The sequence below is a fragment of the Cetorhinus maximus genome, chromosome 4 (assembly GCF_964194155.1).
Source record: "Cetorhinus maximus chromosome 4, sCetMax3.hap1.1, whole genome shotgun sequence".
In the NCBI taxonomy this organism is placed as follows: Eukaryota; Metazoa; Chordata; class Chondrichthyes; order Lamniformes; family Cetorhinidae; genus Cetorhinus; species Cetorhinus maximus.
The window spans coordinates 23,322,136-23,337,084 of NC_135882.1; the positions used below are offsets into that span (position 1 = coordinate 23,322,136).

The 14,949-nt window shown below is 41.3% G+C and overlaps 1 protein-coding gene and 1 pseudogene across 2 annotated transcripts in view; both read right to left on the minus strand.

Moving 5' to 3' along the window:
• rttn (rotatin) overlaps nucleotides 1-14,949 on the minus strand; it is a 213,179-nt gene that overhangs the window by 123,494 nt on the left and 74,736 nt on the right. For both annotated transcript variants that reach the window (XM_078540041.1, XM_078540040.1), the window contains exon 17: nucleotides 8,874-8,990. In XM_078540041.1, coding sequence (XP_078396167.1) covers nucleotides 8,874-8,990 — 117 coding nt within the window. The remainder of the gene's footprint in view (nucleotides 1-8,873; nucleotides 8,991-14,949) is intronic.
• Nucleotides 8,270-8,698, minus strand: LOC144679547 (small ribosomal subunit protein uS19 pseudogene; annotated as a pseudogene).

The following is a 14,949-nucleotide window of genomic DNA, read 5'->3' on the forward strand; positions in this document are numbered from 1 at the left end:
TTAATTCCCCTATCAAAGGTAACTAACTTACATGGTAATACATGATGTGTTGAAGTAAAGCAGGATACAGTGATAAGCCATCTCTGTTTGATGCATTTCACAATATCTGCCCAGGTATTGGACAAATAAACAAACGCTAGTTCACTGCCATTCAAAAGGACTTTGTTGTAAAACTCCAATGGTTAGTAGGTAATAAAGACAGAAACCAAGCCCTGACTTCTTCCGCATAGAACTTCGCTCTCACTGACATAAAACTCCATTCCCAGATAACCACCTTTTTATGCACCCAGTGATGTGCTTAACCAATTTACCTCTAATTACTCACTTAATCACTATTTGACTCTTAACTGTTTCCTGGCCTAACAGATTCCCCTTTTTCTTAAAAAAAGAAACACTTAAGTGGAACAAAGAAATAAAGATGAACTTTTTTTCTTAACACAACCAAAAAAAATTTCCATACAATCCTCCCTATTCCCTCTTTCTTAAAAAAAGAAAACATGTATAAAAACGTCCACAAAAAATGTATTTTATGGCTCCAATAATTTCTTTGAGTTCGCACCTCTTTTCATGAAACAATCGGACAATTGACAGCTGGTATCAACCCACTTGATTTTGGAAATTTCCTTATTCTCTAACATTTGTTTTATGCTCGCAATATCAATTCATAATCTTTATTCATTAACGCAATTTGTGGAATGCACATTATCCCAAAGTGATCTGTTGTCTATGTGACATTCAATAGGTCCTGAATCTTTTAAAATTTGAAATTTCTTCTACTACCTTCATATTGAAGAATGCCATATCTACTGCCTCAACAAGGGCGAGAGTTTCTGCTGCTGAAGCACTCTACTTCTCTCCATATCTTTTAAGCTTCCCATACCAAAAGGCAACAGGTACCCCTTCGCCCTACCATGAGAAATACTATAAATCCTCCTGCACTTGAAAACCCATCACATAGATTTGCATAAGACAAGTCACTAAAACAATTAGTTTCATATTCCTAGCATCACACGAAGGGGAGTTTCAAGACACAATGCTTCACTTTTAGTTTTTTCAATATTTTGTTTGCCCAAATAATTTCTTCAATCTTCAATTCTCAATTCTAAAATATCAAAACTGACACAGGCCTTGTTTGTTTGCTGAGCCAATTCAGTCGCCCAATTAGACTTCTGAATTAAAAACAAAAACAAAATTAAAAATACCTGGAAAAACTCAGCAGATCTGACAGCATCTGCAGAGAGGAATACAGTTAACATTGAGTCCATATGACTTCTGAATTCCTCTTTCAGTTTTAGAAGCCACTGTATCTTTTTGTGAGGCCCTACCACAACTAATTGCGATCTGATTTACATTTTCTAAATAGGATGATATTCGATCCACTGTGCCTGATTCCCAATCTGACTTATTTAAAATGCCCCAGAAGCCTGACTTCCAATTTTGAACTCTGTTCTAAGCCCATTAATGACAATCTTTTCAAATTTGCTACTGTCACCCCACAAAAAATCGTCGACACGTATCATGAAGATGCCTGAAAATTTCCCTCCATGGTGCCAGTAAGTCAGCTTTCAACTGCATGCAGCCCAATTTTAGTAAAACTAACCTCACTGAGAAATACCAAGCTCTGGAGGCGTAATTTAAACCGTATACGCATTTAATTTCCAGAGTGTCCCTTCTGCATTTGGCGCCTCTTTCGAAGGGCAGGGTAGAACTTCCCTTTGAAGCTGGTCTCACTGCAAAAAAAGCAGCTTTACTATCAATTGATTGGCATTCCCAAGAATTTACAGCTAACAGAGCCAAGATGATCTTCAAAATGACCTTTCCTGCCATAGGCAAATCTACTCTTATATTTTGGTCACCCAATTTTTCTTCAAACCTTGTGCCACTAGCCTGGCTTTAGTTTCATAAGTGCCACCAGAAAGCATCTTTTCCGTGCATATCCATCTATGAGAGGTCGGTTGTCCCCTATCTGGCATCTCTGTGTTCACACCAAATTCTCTCTAGGTGTGTGATTCTTGCTGTGTCATCTTTTATTAATTTGTCTTCTAATTGCTGGAAGCCACTAAGACTTCTCGATCACGCGGACAGCATTCCTAGGCTGTGCCGTATTTCTTGACCTTATTACACTATGTCCTCTATCCTGCCATTTGTCTCATTCTGGACTGCCACTGTTTCATCTCACCCTCCTATTAACAGATGTTCTTTCAACAGTTTGTGATCTCTTCCTAGGGGCACATTCACTCCCAGACCGACTGCCCAAACTCACGTTTTCGTGTCTCCCATTTTTGTACTTCACGTTTCCAATCCATGGTCCTAACCTCCTGCCCCCTATCTTATACACTTAACCAGTTTTTATATTTTCCGGTGGCCTTCCCTGCTCTACCTACAATCATTGCATCCCTCCATTGACTAGCCTCTTCTGGCAACTATGTAACTTTAGTGCCAGCTTTAGGCAGTTGTCCTTTGGGACAAATCACATTACCTTGCTCACCTAAATTACTGTCCCCATCTTCAGACATCCTGTCGATTGCAGCAATCTGGTCCTTATAATTATGCAACATGTGGGTATGAGAAGTACTTTTGAAAACCCTTTCTGGACCCACAAATTTGCAATCCATGGCAACTAACCTCGATGAGTGTACCTGAATAGTCTGGTTCCCATGCTGTAAAATTAATTTTACCATCTTTACCAATAACCTTTCCCAGGCCATTTCGCTCATTAAGTCCTTCTCTTTTGTAGTACACCATCTATCTGACTGAAAATAATTTCCAATGGCCGTACATTCTGTCTTAAGGCTCACTGAATTCTTCCTGAAACTTCAGCTTTAAGGAATGCTCTTCTGCCCGTGTGCAGTGCATTCAAATTCTCAAAAAGTTGAGCTCATCATCGTTCCCTCCCAAGCTGGAGGATGATCAATAAGGGCTGAAGGAATTTTTGGATTCCTGCTTAAAACCAATTGATATGAACTATAGCCCCCAGCCATCTGCAGTGAAATCTTGGCATGGACAGCCCATGCTCGGGCAGACGTAAATTTACAACTTAATTACATTAAAAGCAAAATACTGCAAATGCTGGAAATCTGAAATAAAATCAGAAAATGCTGGCAAAATTCAACAGATTTGGCAGCATCTGTGGAGAGAGAAACAAAGTTAAAGAGAAGTAGAAATGTGATGATTTTATACTGTCTAGGTGGAGCAAAATAGAAGGTCAAGGGTAGGTGGGAGCTAAGGAGAAATTTGACAAAGAGGTCTTGGACACAGGACAAATTTAATTTACAGTTGTTAATTTACAGCTTGGTTTATCTGCCAAAATTTTATGAAGCAGCTCATCTATCACTGCATGATTCCTCTGTTGTCCTATGCATAACTATTATATTCGTGTTTTCGCACATATCCCGAGATTCATCGTAAGCAAATTCCCCCCAATATCAGTGAGGAACTTTGCTGGTGGCCCTAGTCCGGTCCATATCCACTTATCCATTACCTGATCCACAATTATTTTCTTTACTATGTATGTTTGTCGACTAGTTAAACCTAGTTGACTGGCTAAATCTACGAAATGTAAAATGAATTTTTTTTTATCCCACACCTTTAAATCCATAGCCACAACTTCATTGAAATCCCTCATCAAAGGTAGACTCACTATGGGCCGCAGCAGTGTCCTTCTGTACTTTGTACAAATATCACACCCACGCTTACCTCCTCTATAAATTCAGTGTACACTCCATCCTTTAGCAAAATTTTTAACCTTTGGGAAGAGGGATGGGCAAATTGCCATCGCAACTTTAACACAATTAGCTTTTTGTCTTCAAAATTCCTATCCCCTGATGCTAATATCAGTTCTTTAATCTCCTTAGTAGAAAAAGTTAGGTTTCATTAAAGGAATACAATAGTGCCTAGATTGTGTAAACAGTAAATCCACAGGTTTTCCAAATACAATGGCCTTGTTGTTTTCTATGTCCAGTTTCATTTGCCTTTTTCAAAAATCGACGGCTTGCTCAACAGTTATGGTATTTCACTGAACACTACGCCCGTGTTGATAAAATTATTGACTCCAGCTATCTTACATGGAATCATCACTCTTCTTAAAGATTTTAGTGTGCTATCATCCCCAAATCTGAACCTGATGGAACTCTCAAATTCCTTAACCTTGTTCGGGTTGATGTCACTTAAGGCATCTAGGTAGCACTTTAGCCAGTCTATTACACACACCAGACGTGCATCCACCATCTAGCAGCACACAACTGAAGAGCTCTGCAACCAACACATTCATCACCTAGACACTAAAAAATGGGACAAAACTAAAGGCTCTGTATCTAAACACACGTAGCATTCAAAACAAAACAGATGAACTGATAGCGCAAATAGAAATAAATAAGTACGGTCTGATAGCCAACAGAGGCATGGCTACAGGATGACATAGATTGGGACCTGAATATTGAAGGGTAGTGACATTTAGGAAGGACAGGAAGTTAGGGAAAGGTGGAGAGGTGGTTCTGCTAATTAATGATGGTATTAACACACTAGAGGGATAACCTCGGTTCAGGAAACCAGGTGTAGAAGTGGTGCAGGTTGAGATAAGAAATGATAAAAGCAAGAAGTCACTTGTCGGAGTGATGTACAAGCCCCCTAATTGTAACTACACAGGATACTTCAGAATACACAGAATATGTACATTCCAATGAGAAAGAAAAATTCCAAGCGGAGGGTCCAACATCCGTGGTTAACTAAAAAAGTTAAAGACAGTATCAAATTTAAAGAAAAAGCATATAAGTACACAAAGATGGGTGGCAGATCAGAAGATTGTTAAGAATATAAAGAACAGCAAAGATTGACAAAAAGATTAATAAGGAGGAAAAAGTTAGAGTATGAGAGAAAGCTATCTAGTAATATAAAGACAGATAGTAAGAGTTTCTATAGAAATTTAAATAAGAGTTAACAAAGTAAGCATTGGTTCTATACACAGTGCATCTGGGGAATTGATAATGGAAAGTGAGGAGATGGTGGATGAATTAAACAGATATTTTACTTCGGTCTTCACTATAGAGGACACAAGTAACATCCCGGAAATAGCTGTAAATCAGGAAATGGAAGGGAGGGAGGAACTTGGGAAAATTACAATCACTGGGGAAGTGGTATTGAGCAATTGTTGGAGCTGCATGCTGACAATTCTCCAGGTCCAGATGGACTTCACCCTAAGGTCTTGAAAGTGGCAGCTAGTGAGATAATTGACGCCTTGGTTTTAATTTTACAAAATTCCCTAGATTCGCAGAAGGTTTCACAGATCGGAAAATAGCAAACGTAACTCCTTTATTCAAAAAGGGAGGGAGACAGAAATCAGGAAACTCTAGGCCAGTTAACCTAACTTCTGTCATAGGGAAAATTCTAGAAGCTATTATTAAAGACATTAAAACAGGTCACTTAGAAAAATTCAAAGCAACCGGGCAGAATCAACATGGTGTTGTGAATGGGAAATCATGTTTAACCAATTTATTGGAGTTTTTTGAAGGAGTCACATGTGCTGTGGATAAAGAGGACCTGGTGAACTTCCTGTACTTAGATTTCCAGAAGGCATTTGATAAAGTGCCACATCAAAGGTTATTGCGGAAAATAAAAGCTCCTGGTATAGGGGCAACGTATTGGCATAGATAGAAAATTAACTAGCTAACAGGAAGCAGAAAGTTAGCATAAATGTGTCTTTTTCTGGTTGGCAGGATGTGATGAGTGGTGTGCAACAGGGATCAGTGCTGGGGCCTCAACTTTTTTACAATTTATATAAATGACTTGGATGAAGGGACTGAAGGAATGGTTGCTAAATTTGCTGATGACACAAAGATAGGTAGGAAAGTAAATTGTGAAGAGGATATAAGGAGGCTACAAAGTGACATACATAGGTTAAGTGAGTGGGCAAAGATCTGGCAAATGGAGTAGAGTGTGGGCAAGTGTGAAAGTCTTCATTTTGGCAGCGAGAAAAAAAAGGTTTATTATCTAAATGGTGAGAGATTGCAGAGCTCTGAGAGTCAGAGGGATCTGGGTGCCCTAGTGCATGGATCACAAAAGACTAATATGTGGGTACAGCAGGTAATTAGGGAAGCTAATAGAATGTTATCATTTACTGAGAGGGCATTTGGTTACAAAAATAGAGGTTATGCTTCAGTTGTACAGGGCACTGGTGAGGCTACATCTGGAGTACTGTGTACAGTAATGGTCTCCTTATTTAAGATATTAATGTGTTAGAAACAGTTCAGAGAAGGTTTACTAGACTAATACCAGGAATGGACGGGTTGCCTTATAAAGAAAGGTTGGACAGATTAGGCTTGTATCCAAAGGAATTTAGAAGAGTGTGAGGCGATTTGATTGAAATATGTAAGATCCTGAGGAGTCTTGACAGGGTGGATGTGGAGAGGATGTTTCCTCTTGTGGGAGAATCTAGAACTAGGGATCACTGTTTAAAAATAAGGGGTCACTCATTTAAGACAGATGAAGAAACATTTTTCCTCAGAGAGTGGTGAGTCTTTGGAGCTCTCTTCCTCAAAGCGCAGTGAAAGCAGAATCTTAAAATATTTTTAAGACAGAGCTAGATAGATTCTAGATTACCAAGGGGATGAAAGATTATCAGGGGTAGGCAGGAATATGGGGTTGAGGTTACAATCAGATCAGCCATGATCTTCTTGAATGGCAGAGCAGGCTCGAGGGGCCAAGTGGCCTAGTTCTGCACCTAATTCGTATGTTCACATGTTCTTCTAACTAACACAATGTCCTTTCTTTGATCGATATTCTCATAGAACAGAATCACAGAAAGTTTACAGCACATGAAGAGGCCACTTAGCCCATCATCTCTGCCAGCCAGAAAATGAGCCATCCAGCCTAATGCCACTTTCCAGCATTTGTCTGCAGCCCTGCAGGTTATGGCACTTCAAGTGCATATCCAGACACCTTTTAAACAGGTTAAGGGTTTCTGCCTTTATTACCCTTACAGGCAGCGAGTTCCAGGCCCAAAAAACCCTCTCGGTTAAAAAAAATCTTTTCTCATCTCCCCTAATCTTTCAACCAATCACTTTAAATCTATGCCCTCTAGTCACTGACCTTTGCTAAAGTAAATCAGCCCTTTATATCATCTTCCTCAGAGTCGTCTGCCTCATGTTTAATTTCGAACACCTTATTATACAATTTAGGGCAGTTTATTGCATAATGATATTTCAAATCACACCTAAAACACCGATTGATCACACCCTGGTCATTTCTGGGGTTCATTCTTCTATTATAAGTCTCCAATTTGTTTGTCCTGCAATAATTGTCAAAGGTGTTTCTGCCCTCATTGTTTCTAGTCACAAATCTCCTTTCGTACTAACCCTTGCGTCCTGCATCTAGACGGTCTTGCCACCCCAATAACATTGTATCTTCCATTTTCTGTCTTATCGCCAAATGGCCCACTTGCGCCATGAATGCTACTGGAAAGGAATGTTTTCCGAGAAATTTTTAGGAGCTTCTGACATTTGCTCTGGCAGTGTGTGTCTTTCCACAAATTTAACTCCCATCAAAGCTAGAAGTCTATCCATATTCAATACTTTAGTACAGTCTAATAACTTAAATGCCAGTACTAATTGCAAAAATTCCATCTAGAAGTTCCACAATCTTGCATATAGTCTACTGAATTCCATTATGTAACCTTCTATGGAATCATCCTCCAACTTTCTAAACTTGTCAAAAATCTGCCCACGCCTCATAGGCACTTAAGTCAACCTACTGATAAATCAAATCCTTCATCGATGTCCAAATGTTCGGCTCCAACTCAAAGTACTTGGCATTTAATTTGCTTTCCAACAGTAGCAAAAGTACCAAAGTCATCCCTTATATTTTTCTTTGGCAAGGACATAACTCACGTCCATATGGTTACTTCATTTTTCCATTGCTCATCAGGTTGACACTCAAACGTCAGTGGGTAATCATACCCAACGCTCTACATTTTGCTTCAGCCATTTTCCAAAGTGGCTCCAAGCCACTCATCTCTTAAAGTTAACTCCAAATACAGTCTTTTGTCTGAAGACAGCTTAGTTTCCAATCCTTTACTTGCGAGCAGAAACCATCCTCTGCTACCACTGCAAAACTCCAATGGCTAGTAGGTAATAAAAACAAAAACATAATCTTGACATCTTCCACATAGAGCTTTACTCTCACTGGCATAAAACTCCATTTCCAGATGACCACCTGTTTCCCCTTTTTTTTAAACTGGAATTAATTTTATTTACGCAACATTTCCATCGTAAGCGGTTTACTTCAGAGAGATGAACCTGGAGGAGAGAGTGGCACCAATACCAGGTCTGCCATGCTTGACAGGCTTGTAGGTGATGAAGAACTCTCCAAGATAATAGCCAATCATTTCGACCTGGTTAAAGGTTTCCCCATTGTACAGACCAACCATGCTGCCGACCATCTCTGGGAGGATAACTATATCCCAAAGATGAGTCTTGACAACCTCTGGTTTCTTCATTGGAGGAGCTTCCTTTTTCGTCTTGCGCAGCCTTTTCAGGAGGAATTGCTGTTTGCTGCGAAGACCTCTGTTCAAACGCCTACACTGACAGGCACAATACAACTGCATCAGCTGTTCATACGATATGTTGAGGAGCTGATCCAGGTCAACACCCTTGTAGGTAAATTTCCCGAAAGTTCTTTTCTTCTTCTGTTCTATTTGGTCAGCCATTTATGTACCCAGTGATGTGCTTAACTAAGTTAGCTCTAATTACTCAGTAAATCACTAGTTGACTCTTAACTGTTTCCTATCCTAATATTTGCATCCCAATCAAAATTGAACCAGAGTGGCATATTTTCTGCAAAAGCCTAAAATTGCTGCTTCACAATTATATAGTTAAACTTACCTGCAGAACTGGAATCACAGGATATAAAGCTTCAATAAACTTATTCCAGCTTAAAGTGCTCATAACCAGGCGACTCTGCATTAAGTAAATGAGGATTTCCTTTGCTGCACTGTTCACCTGCAGGACAAGAGAAACACCAGTTGTTAAAGGTAATTTTTTAAAAATCTCCACATCTTCAGCAAATGAACCAAGAAATCCAGGATAAGGTAAGATCAACAAGATAGATTTGAGAAAACTTCTGAGGAAAGGGAAAGATATGACAAATTGGAGGGGTTTAAGGTTGATTTTCTAGAGCAAGAGGAAGGTTCGGCAGCAAAGGCTAAATAGCAGGTGGGATTCAAAGGAAGCCAAACACAGAAGGGAGTGCACATGCTGGAACATAAAGCTACAGAACATACAGAGATGTAGAGGGGTAAAGTCACAAAGGCACCTACAGAAGAGGACAAAGATTTTGACGTCAATGTGCTTGCAGATTGGGAGTCAAAGTTAGCAGGAATCAGGGTGAAATAAAACAGCTCAGCTTAATGTGAAACAGGTTGCAGGTGTGGCATGTTGCACGAGTTTCAATTTGTAAAGGATACAACTCGAAAGGGTAACAAGGATAGCATTGGAAGAAATGAGTGTGGCATTATCTGGGGTAAGGCTAATACTTTCTGTGGAAGTAGAGGAAAGGCAAAAGCAGTCAAGAGATGCTATGGAAATACTTGATTTTTTTTTAATGGGGGCAAGGACATGGAGTTTAAAATTTGGCCCAGGGACAGAAATTGAAGTTGTGTATTACCAGGAAACCGGGGAGAGAAATGGAATAGGATCTAAAGGTGCTGAATGTTTGGTGGAAACAGAATAGCATGAGTTTGGTGTTGCTAATGATGAGCAGTAACAAGCTTTTGCTCATCTAAAATTCAATAGTCACTAAATATTTGGAGAACAAAGGTAGCTAGGGTGCAAGTAAAGCTGGGTGTTGTCAACATCTGTCTAAATGGATCCCACACATAGAAACTTCCTTCTCACTCGTGCTCCTGCTCAGGTTTGACCCTAGACCGTGGAGCACCTTTGAACATTGTGCTCTATTGAAGGCGATATATAAATGAATGCTGTTGTAAACTCTTCCTCATGCAAATCAAATCAATAAAAAGATGAATAAATAATTGAAAACTGGTTTACGGTCTAATTTGACTCCATGGCCTACTTGGAAAATATACAGTAATACTGCTAATTCAGGGAACGTGTAATTAAAAACAGAAAATAATGAAAAAATAGATTAATGCTGCAAAGATCTTAGGCAATCTTCTCTCTTTTCACATGCCAACACATCCCCTGTGCATTTTCAGTTCTAATCTTCAGGTTTTACTTTTGCAATGGTTACTCTTAACCTTTTCATTCAGGGTCACAAAACATCAATAAATTAATCTTCTCTTAAAAAGCTTAGCAGTAATCAATTATGAAAAAATCTTTATACCCCCATCCTGATTCTATCAATAATTAAATATCTCTCCTGTGGAAATAGAATTTCTTTAAAATCAGAAATAGGTTCCCCTCAACTTCTGGCTCTTTCATTTTAAATTCCTCTACATTCGGGTGATACAACCAATTACGATCTCATTTTCCAGTCCTCGATCAATATGTTTCCAGACTGACCTGATAAATATAACTATTATGAAAAATATCAGGCTCATAATACAATAGAGAACCGCTTCCTAGTTCCCAACATTTAGGGAGGGCAGGCGGATCTCATGTGCTGGATTTGTCAGAGGAAGGATTTCTAACTAAAGGCACCACGGCACTGGTTACAAGGGCTCACCTGCACATGGATTTCTGAGGGTGCAGCAACCACAGGATTGAAGTGGAGACCTGGGAAATTGTTCTCTGGGTCTCACACCCTTACATGGAGGTGCTGCTTAAGGATCCGAGGAAGTATAGTGAGGTGATCTTTCCCAAGGCTGGAAGGGAGAGGGTAGCCTTGCCGAAAGAGCTGGCAGACGTGGTTGGAAGGAACCAAGGGAAGTCTAGTCCCTCCAACCTGGAAACAGTGTACCATGAGGATTTGTCTGTTAAACAGATTTTTGATGTACAAGAGAGTCAAAAGCTATGGGGGAAGTGGAGCAAGGCCACCATCAGATCAGCCATGATCCCATTGAATGACTCGAGGAGCCAAATGGCTTAACCACTATTTCTTAAGCTCTTATCAAGGATCTCAAGAGTGTGGTTAAGGTGAGTGGAATAACACATTCATGTGCAAAGCCCCACACTCCAATTTTCCCAGCATTGCCTTGCACAGTACTTATCAGGACAACACACCTTGTAGCTCCACTCATTCCTCTCTCTCCAGGCACCTCATATCCCCATCTCAACACTCAGACTATTGCTTTCTCAAACTCATATCACACAGTTGCCCTCCACAAATATTGTTCCTTCCCTACTGTCCACACAAGCCATAACTAACACTTATAACTCTCTGCTTCCTCTCCTTGCAGAAGAGAACACACAACTTAAGGGATAGGCAGACACCTGGGGTGGGGGATGTTGGCCCTCCAATGACAGGCACCTGGATGGGCTAAGTCCACCAGGTCCACTGAGGAAGAGATTTTGTATCAAGAGGCTACAGATGTCAGAAACGACCTGCTGTGAAAATCTGAGCCTCCTGAGGCACCAGAGCTCATACATGTCAAGAGAGCCAACTGGACATCTCACGATGGGGGTCTCATCTCTTTCGAGCTAGATTGCTGCTCTGTCCTATGGAGCAACATGTGGCTGAGAAGGCAGCGAGTTCTGGCATTTTTCCTGCTGTTGGTTTCAGCTGTTGCTCTTCATCAGAGGTGCAAGATGTAACCTTATAAGCTTCTCCATGACATGGTGAAGGCTGACAGCAGGGAAGTGTAGTTGAATGAGAGAAGTCCTAGACAGGTGAAGTGACTTCCAGAGGTTGACAATCATCTGTCAAGCACTGAAAGTACTCTGAGGTGTGCTGTGAACAGCCTCTCACCTGACCATGGCTGGAGCTCTGCAGTTTCACAGAACATAGGTTTTCAGCCTGCCTGTTTTACTGAAGAAGTATTCCCTGCTGTGCACTCGCCACGGTGACCCTGGCAAGTTCCAACCAGCTCAGGAAATGAGTCCGTGCCTGTTAAATCTAGAAGCCTAGGTTAAAATAGAACTTAATTGCTTAGTAGAATATCGAAATGCCTTACCCAACAGTTGCGCAGGGAGAGGAGGGAGGGAGTGTTCCCTGTTGGCCGTGAAAACCAACAGGGTCCCGACCCAACATTACTTTTAAGGGCAAAACAAAAATACCTGGAAAAACTCAGCAGGTCTGGCAGCACCTGCGGAGAGGAATACAGTTGACGTTTCAAGTCCATATGACTCTTCATCAGAACTAAGGAAATAAAGAAATGAGGTGAAATATAAGCTGGTAGAGGGGGGTGGGACTGGTAGAGCTGAATAAGGGGCCAGTGATAGGTAGAGGCAAAGAAGAGATTGCTAAAGATGTCATAAACAAAAGGACAAAGGGGTGTTGATGGTGGTGATATTATCTAAGGGATGTGCTAATGGAGACATTAGGGTAGCAAGCAGGACAGGCTAGTGGCAAATGGTCCTAGTGGGGGTGGGGTGGGGGGAAGGGATTGAAATGGGCTAAAAGGTGGAGATAAAACAATAGATCAAAATAAATTTAAAAATAGGTGGGAAAAGAAAAATACATCTTTTAAATTATTGGAAAAAGGGGGATCGGAAAGGGGATGGGGATGGAGGAGAGGGTTCATGATCTGAAATTGTTGAACTCAATATTAAGTTCGAAAGGCTGTAAAGTGCCTAGTCACACCTGCCCCTTTACTTCTCCCCTGCTCACCGTCCAAGGGCTCAAACACTCCTTTCAAGTGAAGCAGCGCTTCACTTGCACTTTCCTCAATTTAGTCTACTGCATTTGCTGCTCCCAATGCGGTCTCCTCTACATTGGAGAGGCCAAGCGCAGACTGGGTGACCGTTTTGCAAAACACCTTCGGTCTGTCCACAAGCATGACCCAGATCTCCCTGTCGCTTGCCATTTCAACACACCACACTGCTCTCATGCCCACATGTCCGTCCTTGGCCTGCTGCAATGTTCCAGTGAAGCTCAACGCAAACTGGAGGAACAGCACCTCCTCTTCCAGCTAGGCATTTTACAGCCTTCCGGGCTTAATATTGAGTTCAACAATTTCAGAACATGAACTCTCTCCTCCATCTCCACCCCCTTTCCCATCCCCCTTTTTCCAATAGTTTAAAAAATATATTTTTCTTTCCCACCGATTTTTAAATTTATTTCAATCTATTGTTTTATCTCCACCTTATAGCCCATTTCGATCCCTTCCCCCTCACCTCACCCCCACTAGGGCCATCTGCCACTAGTTTGTCCTGCTTGCAACCCCCATAGCACATTCCTTAGATAATAGCACTACCGTAAACACCCCTTTGTCCTTTTGTCGATGACATCTTTGGCAATCTCTTCTTTGCTTCCACCTATCACTGGCCTCCTATTCAGCTCTACCTGTCCCACCCCCCTCTACCAGCTTATATTTCACCTCATTTCTCTATTTCCTTAGTTCTGATGAAGAGTCATACGGACTCGAAACGTCAACTGTACTCCTCTCCGCAGATGCTGTCAGACCTGCTGAGTTTTTCCAGGTATTTTTGTTTTTGTTTCAGATTGCCAGCATCTGCAGTATTTTGCTTTTATTACTTTTAGGGGATTTAACTCCCTGCACATACCCAAACCTTCCTCTCCTTTGCCTTTGAAAGTCCACCCCACCTCCCCATAGAGTACAAAAGCAAGGGAGTTATACTAGAACTTTATAAATCAATGGTCGGATACCAGCTGAAGTAGTGTGTCTAATTCTGGGCACCACATTGGAAAGGTTGTCAAGGCCTTAGGGAAGACGCAGAATAGATGTATCAGAATAGCATTAGAAAATTGGCTGAGGGGCAAGAAGCAGAGGGTGATGGCAGAGGAATGTTTCTGTGACTGGAAGTCTATTTCCAGTGGGGTTCCGCAGGGCTCGGTGCTGGGGCCCTTGCTGTTTGTGGTGTATATAGATGATTTAGACTTAAATGTAGGGGGTATGATCAAGAAGTTCGTGGATGACACGAAAATTGGTAGAGTGGTAAATAGTGAGGAGGATAGCCATAAACTGCAGGATGATATGAATGGACTGGTCAGGTGGGCAGAGCAGTGGCAAATGGAATTCAACCCCGAAAAGTGTGAGGTAACGCACTTGGGGAGGGCTAACAATGCAAAGAATTACACTATGAATGGCAGGAACCTTGAAATTACTAAAGATCAGAGGGACTTTGGTGTGCATATCCACTGATCCCTAAAGGTAGCAGGGCAGGTAGATAAGGTGGTTAAGAAGCATGTGGAATAATTGCCTTTATTAGCCGCGGCATAGAATACAAGAGCAGGGAGGTTATACTGGAACTGTGTAAAATGCTGGTTAGGCCACAACTGGAGTACTGCATGCAATTCTGGTCACCACCTTATAGGAAGGATGTGAGTGTGTGCAGAGGAGAGTTACCAGGATCCTGCTTGAGCTGGACAGTCTGAGCTATGAGGAAAGATTGGATAGGCTGGGGCTGTTTTCCTTGGAGCAGCGAAGGTTGAGAGGGGGGCCAGATTGAGGTATATAAGATTATGAGGGGTATAGACAGGGTGGACAGGAAGGCACTTTTTCCATTAGTAGCGGAGTCAATAACCAGGGGGCATAGGTTTAAGGTAAGAGGTAGAAGGCTAAGACGGGAGTTGAGGAGAAATTTTTCACCCAGAGGGTGGTGGGTGTCTGAACTTTCTGCCTGCAAGGGTGGTTGAGTCAGAAATTCTCATAATATTTAAGTATTTATATATTCACTTGCATTGCCATAGCCTCCAGGGCTATGGGCCAAGCGCTAGAAAATGGGATTAGTGTAGTCAGATCTTTGTTAATCGGCATGGACACGATGGGCCAAATGGCCTCCTTCTGTGCTGTAAACGTCTATGAGTCTATATGGGACTTTAATTACATGGAGAGACTGAAGAAGCTGGGATTGTTCACCTTAGGGTATTTACCTGGAA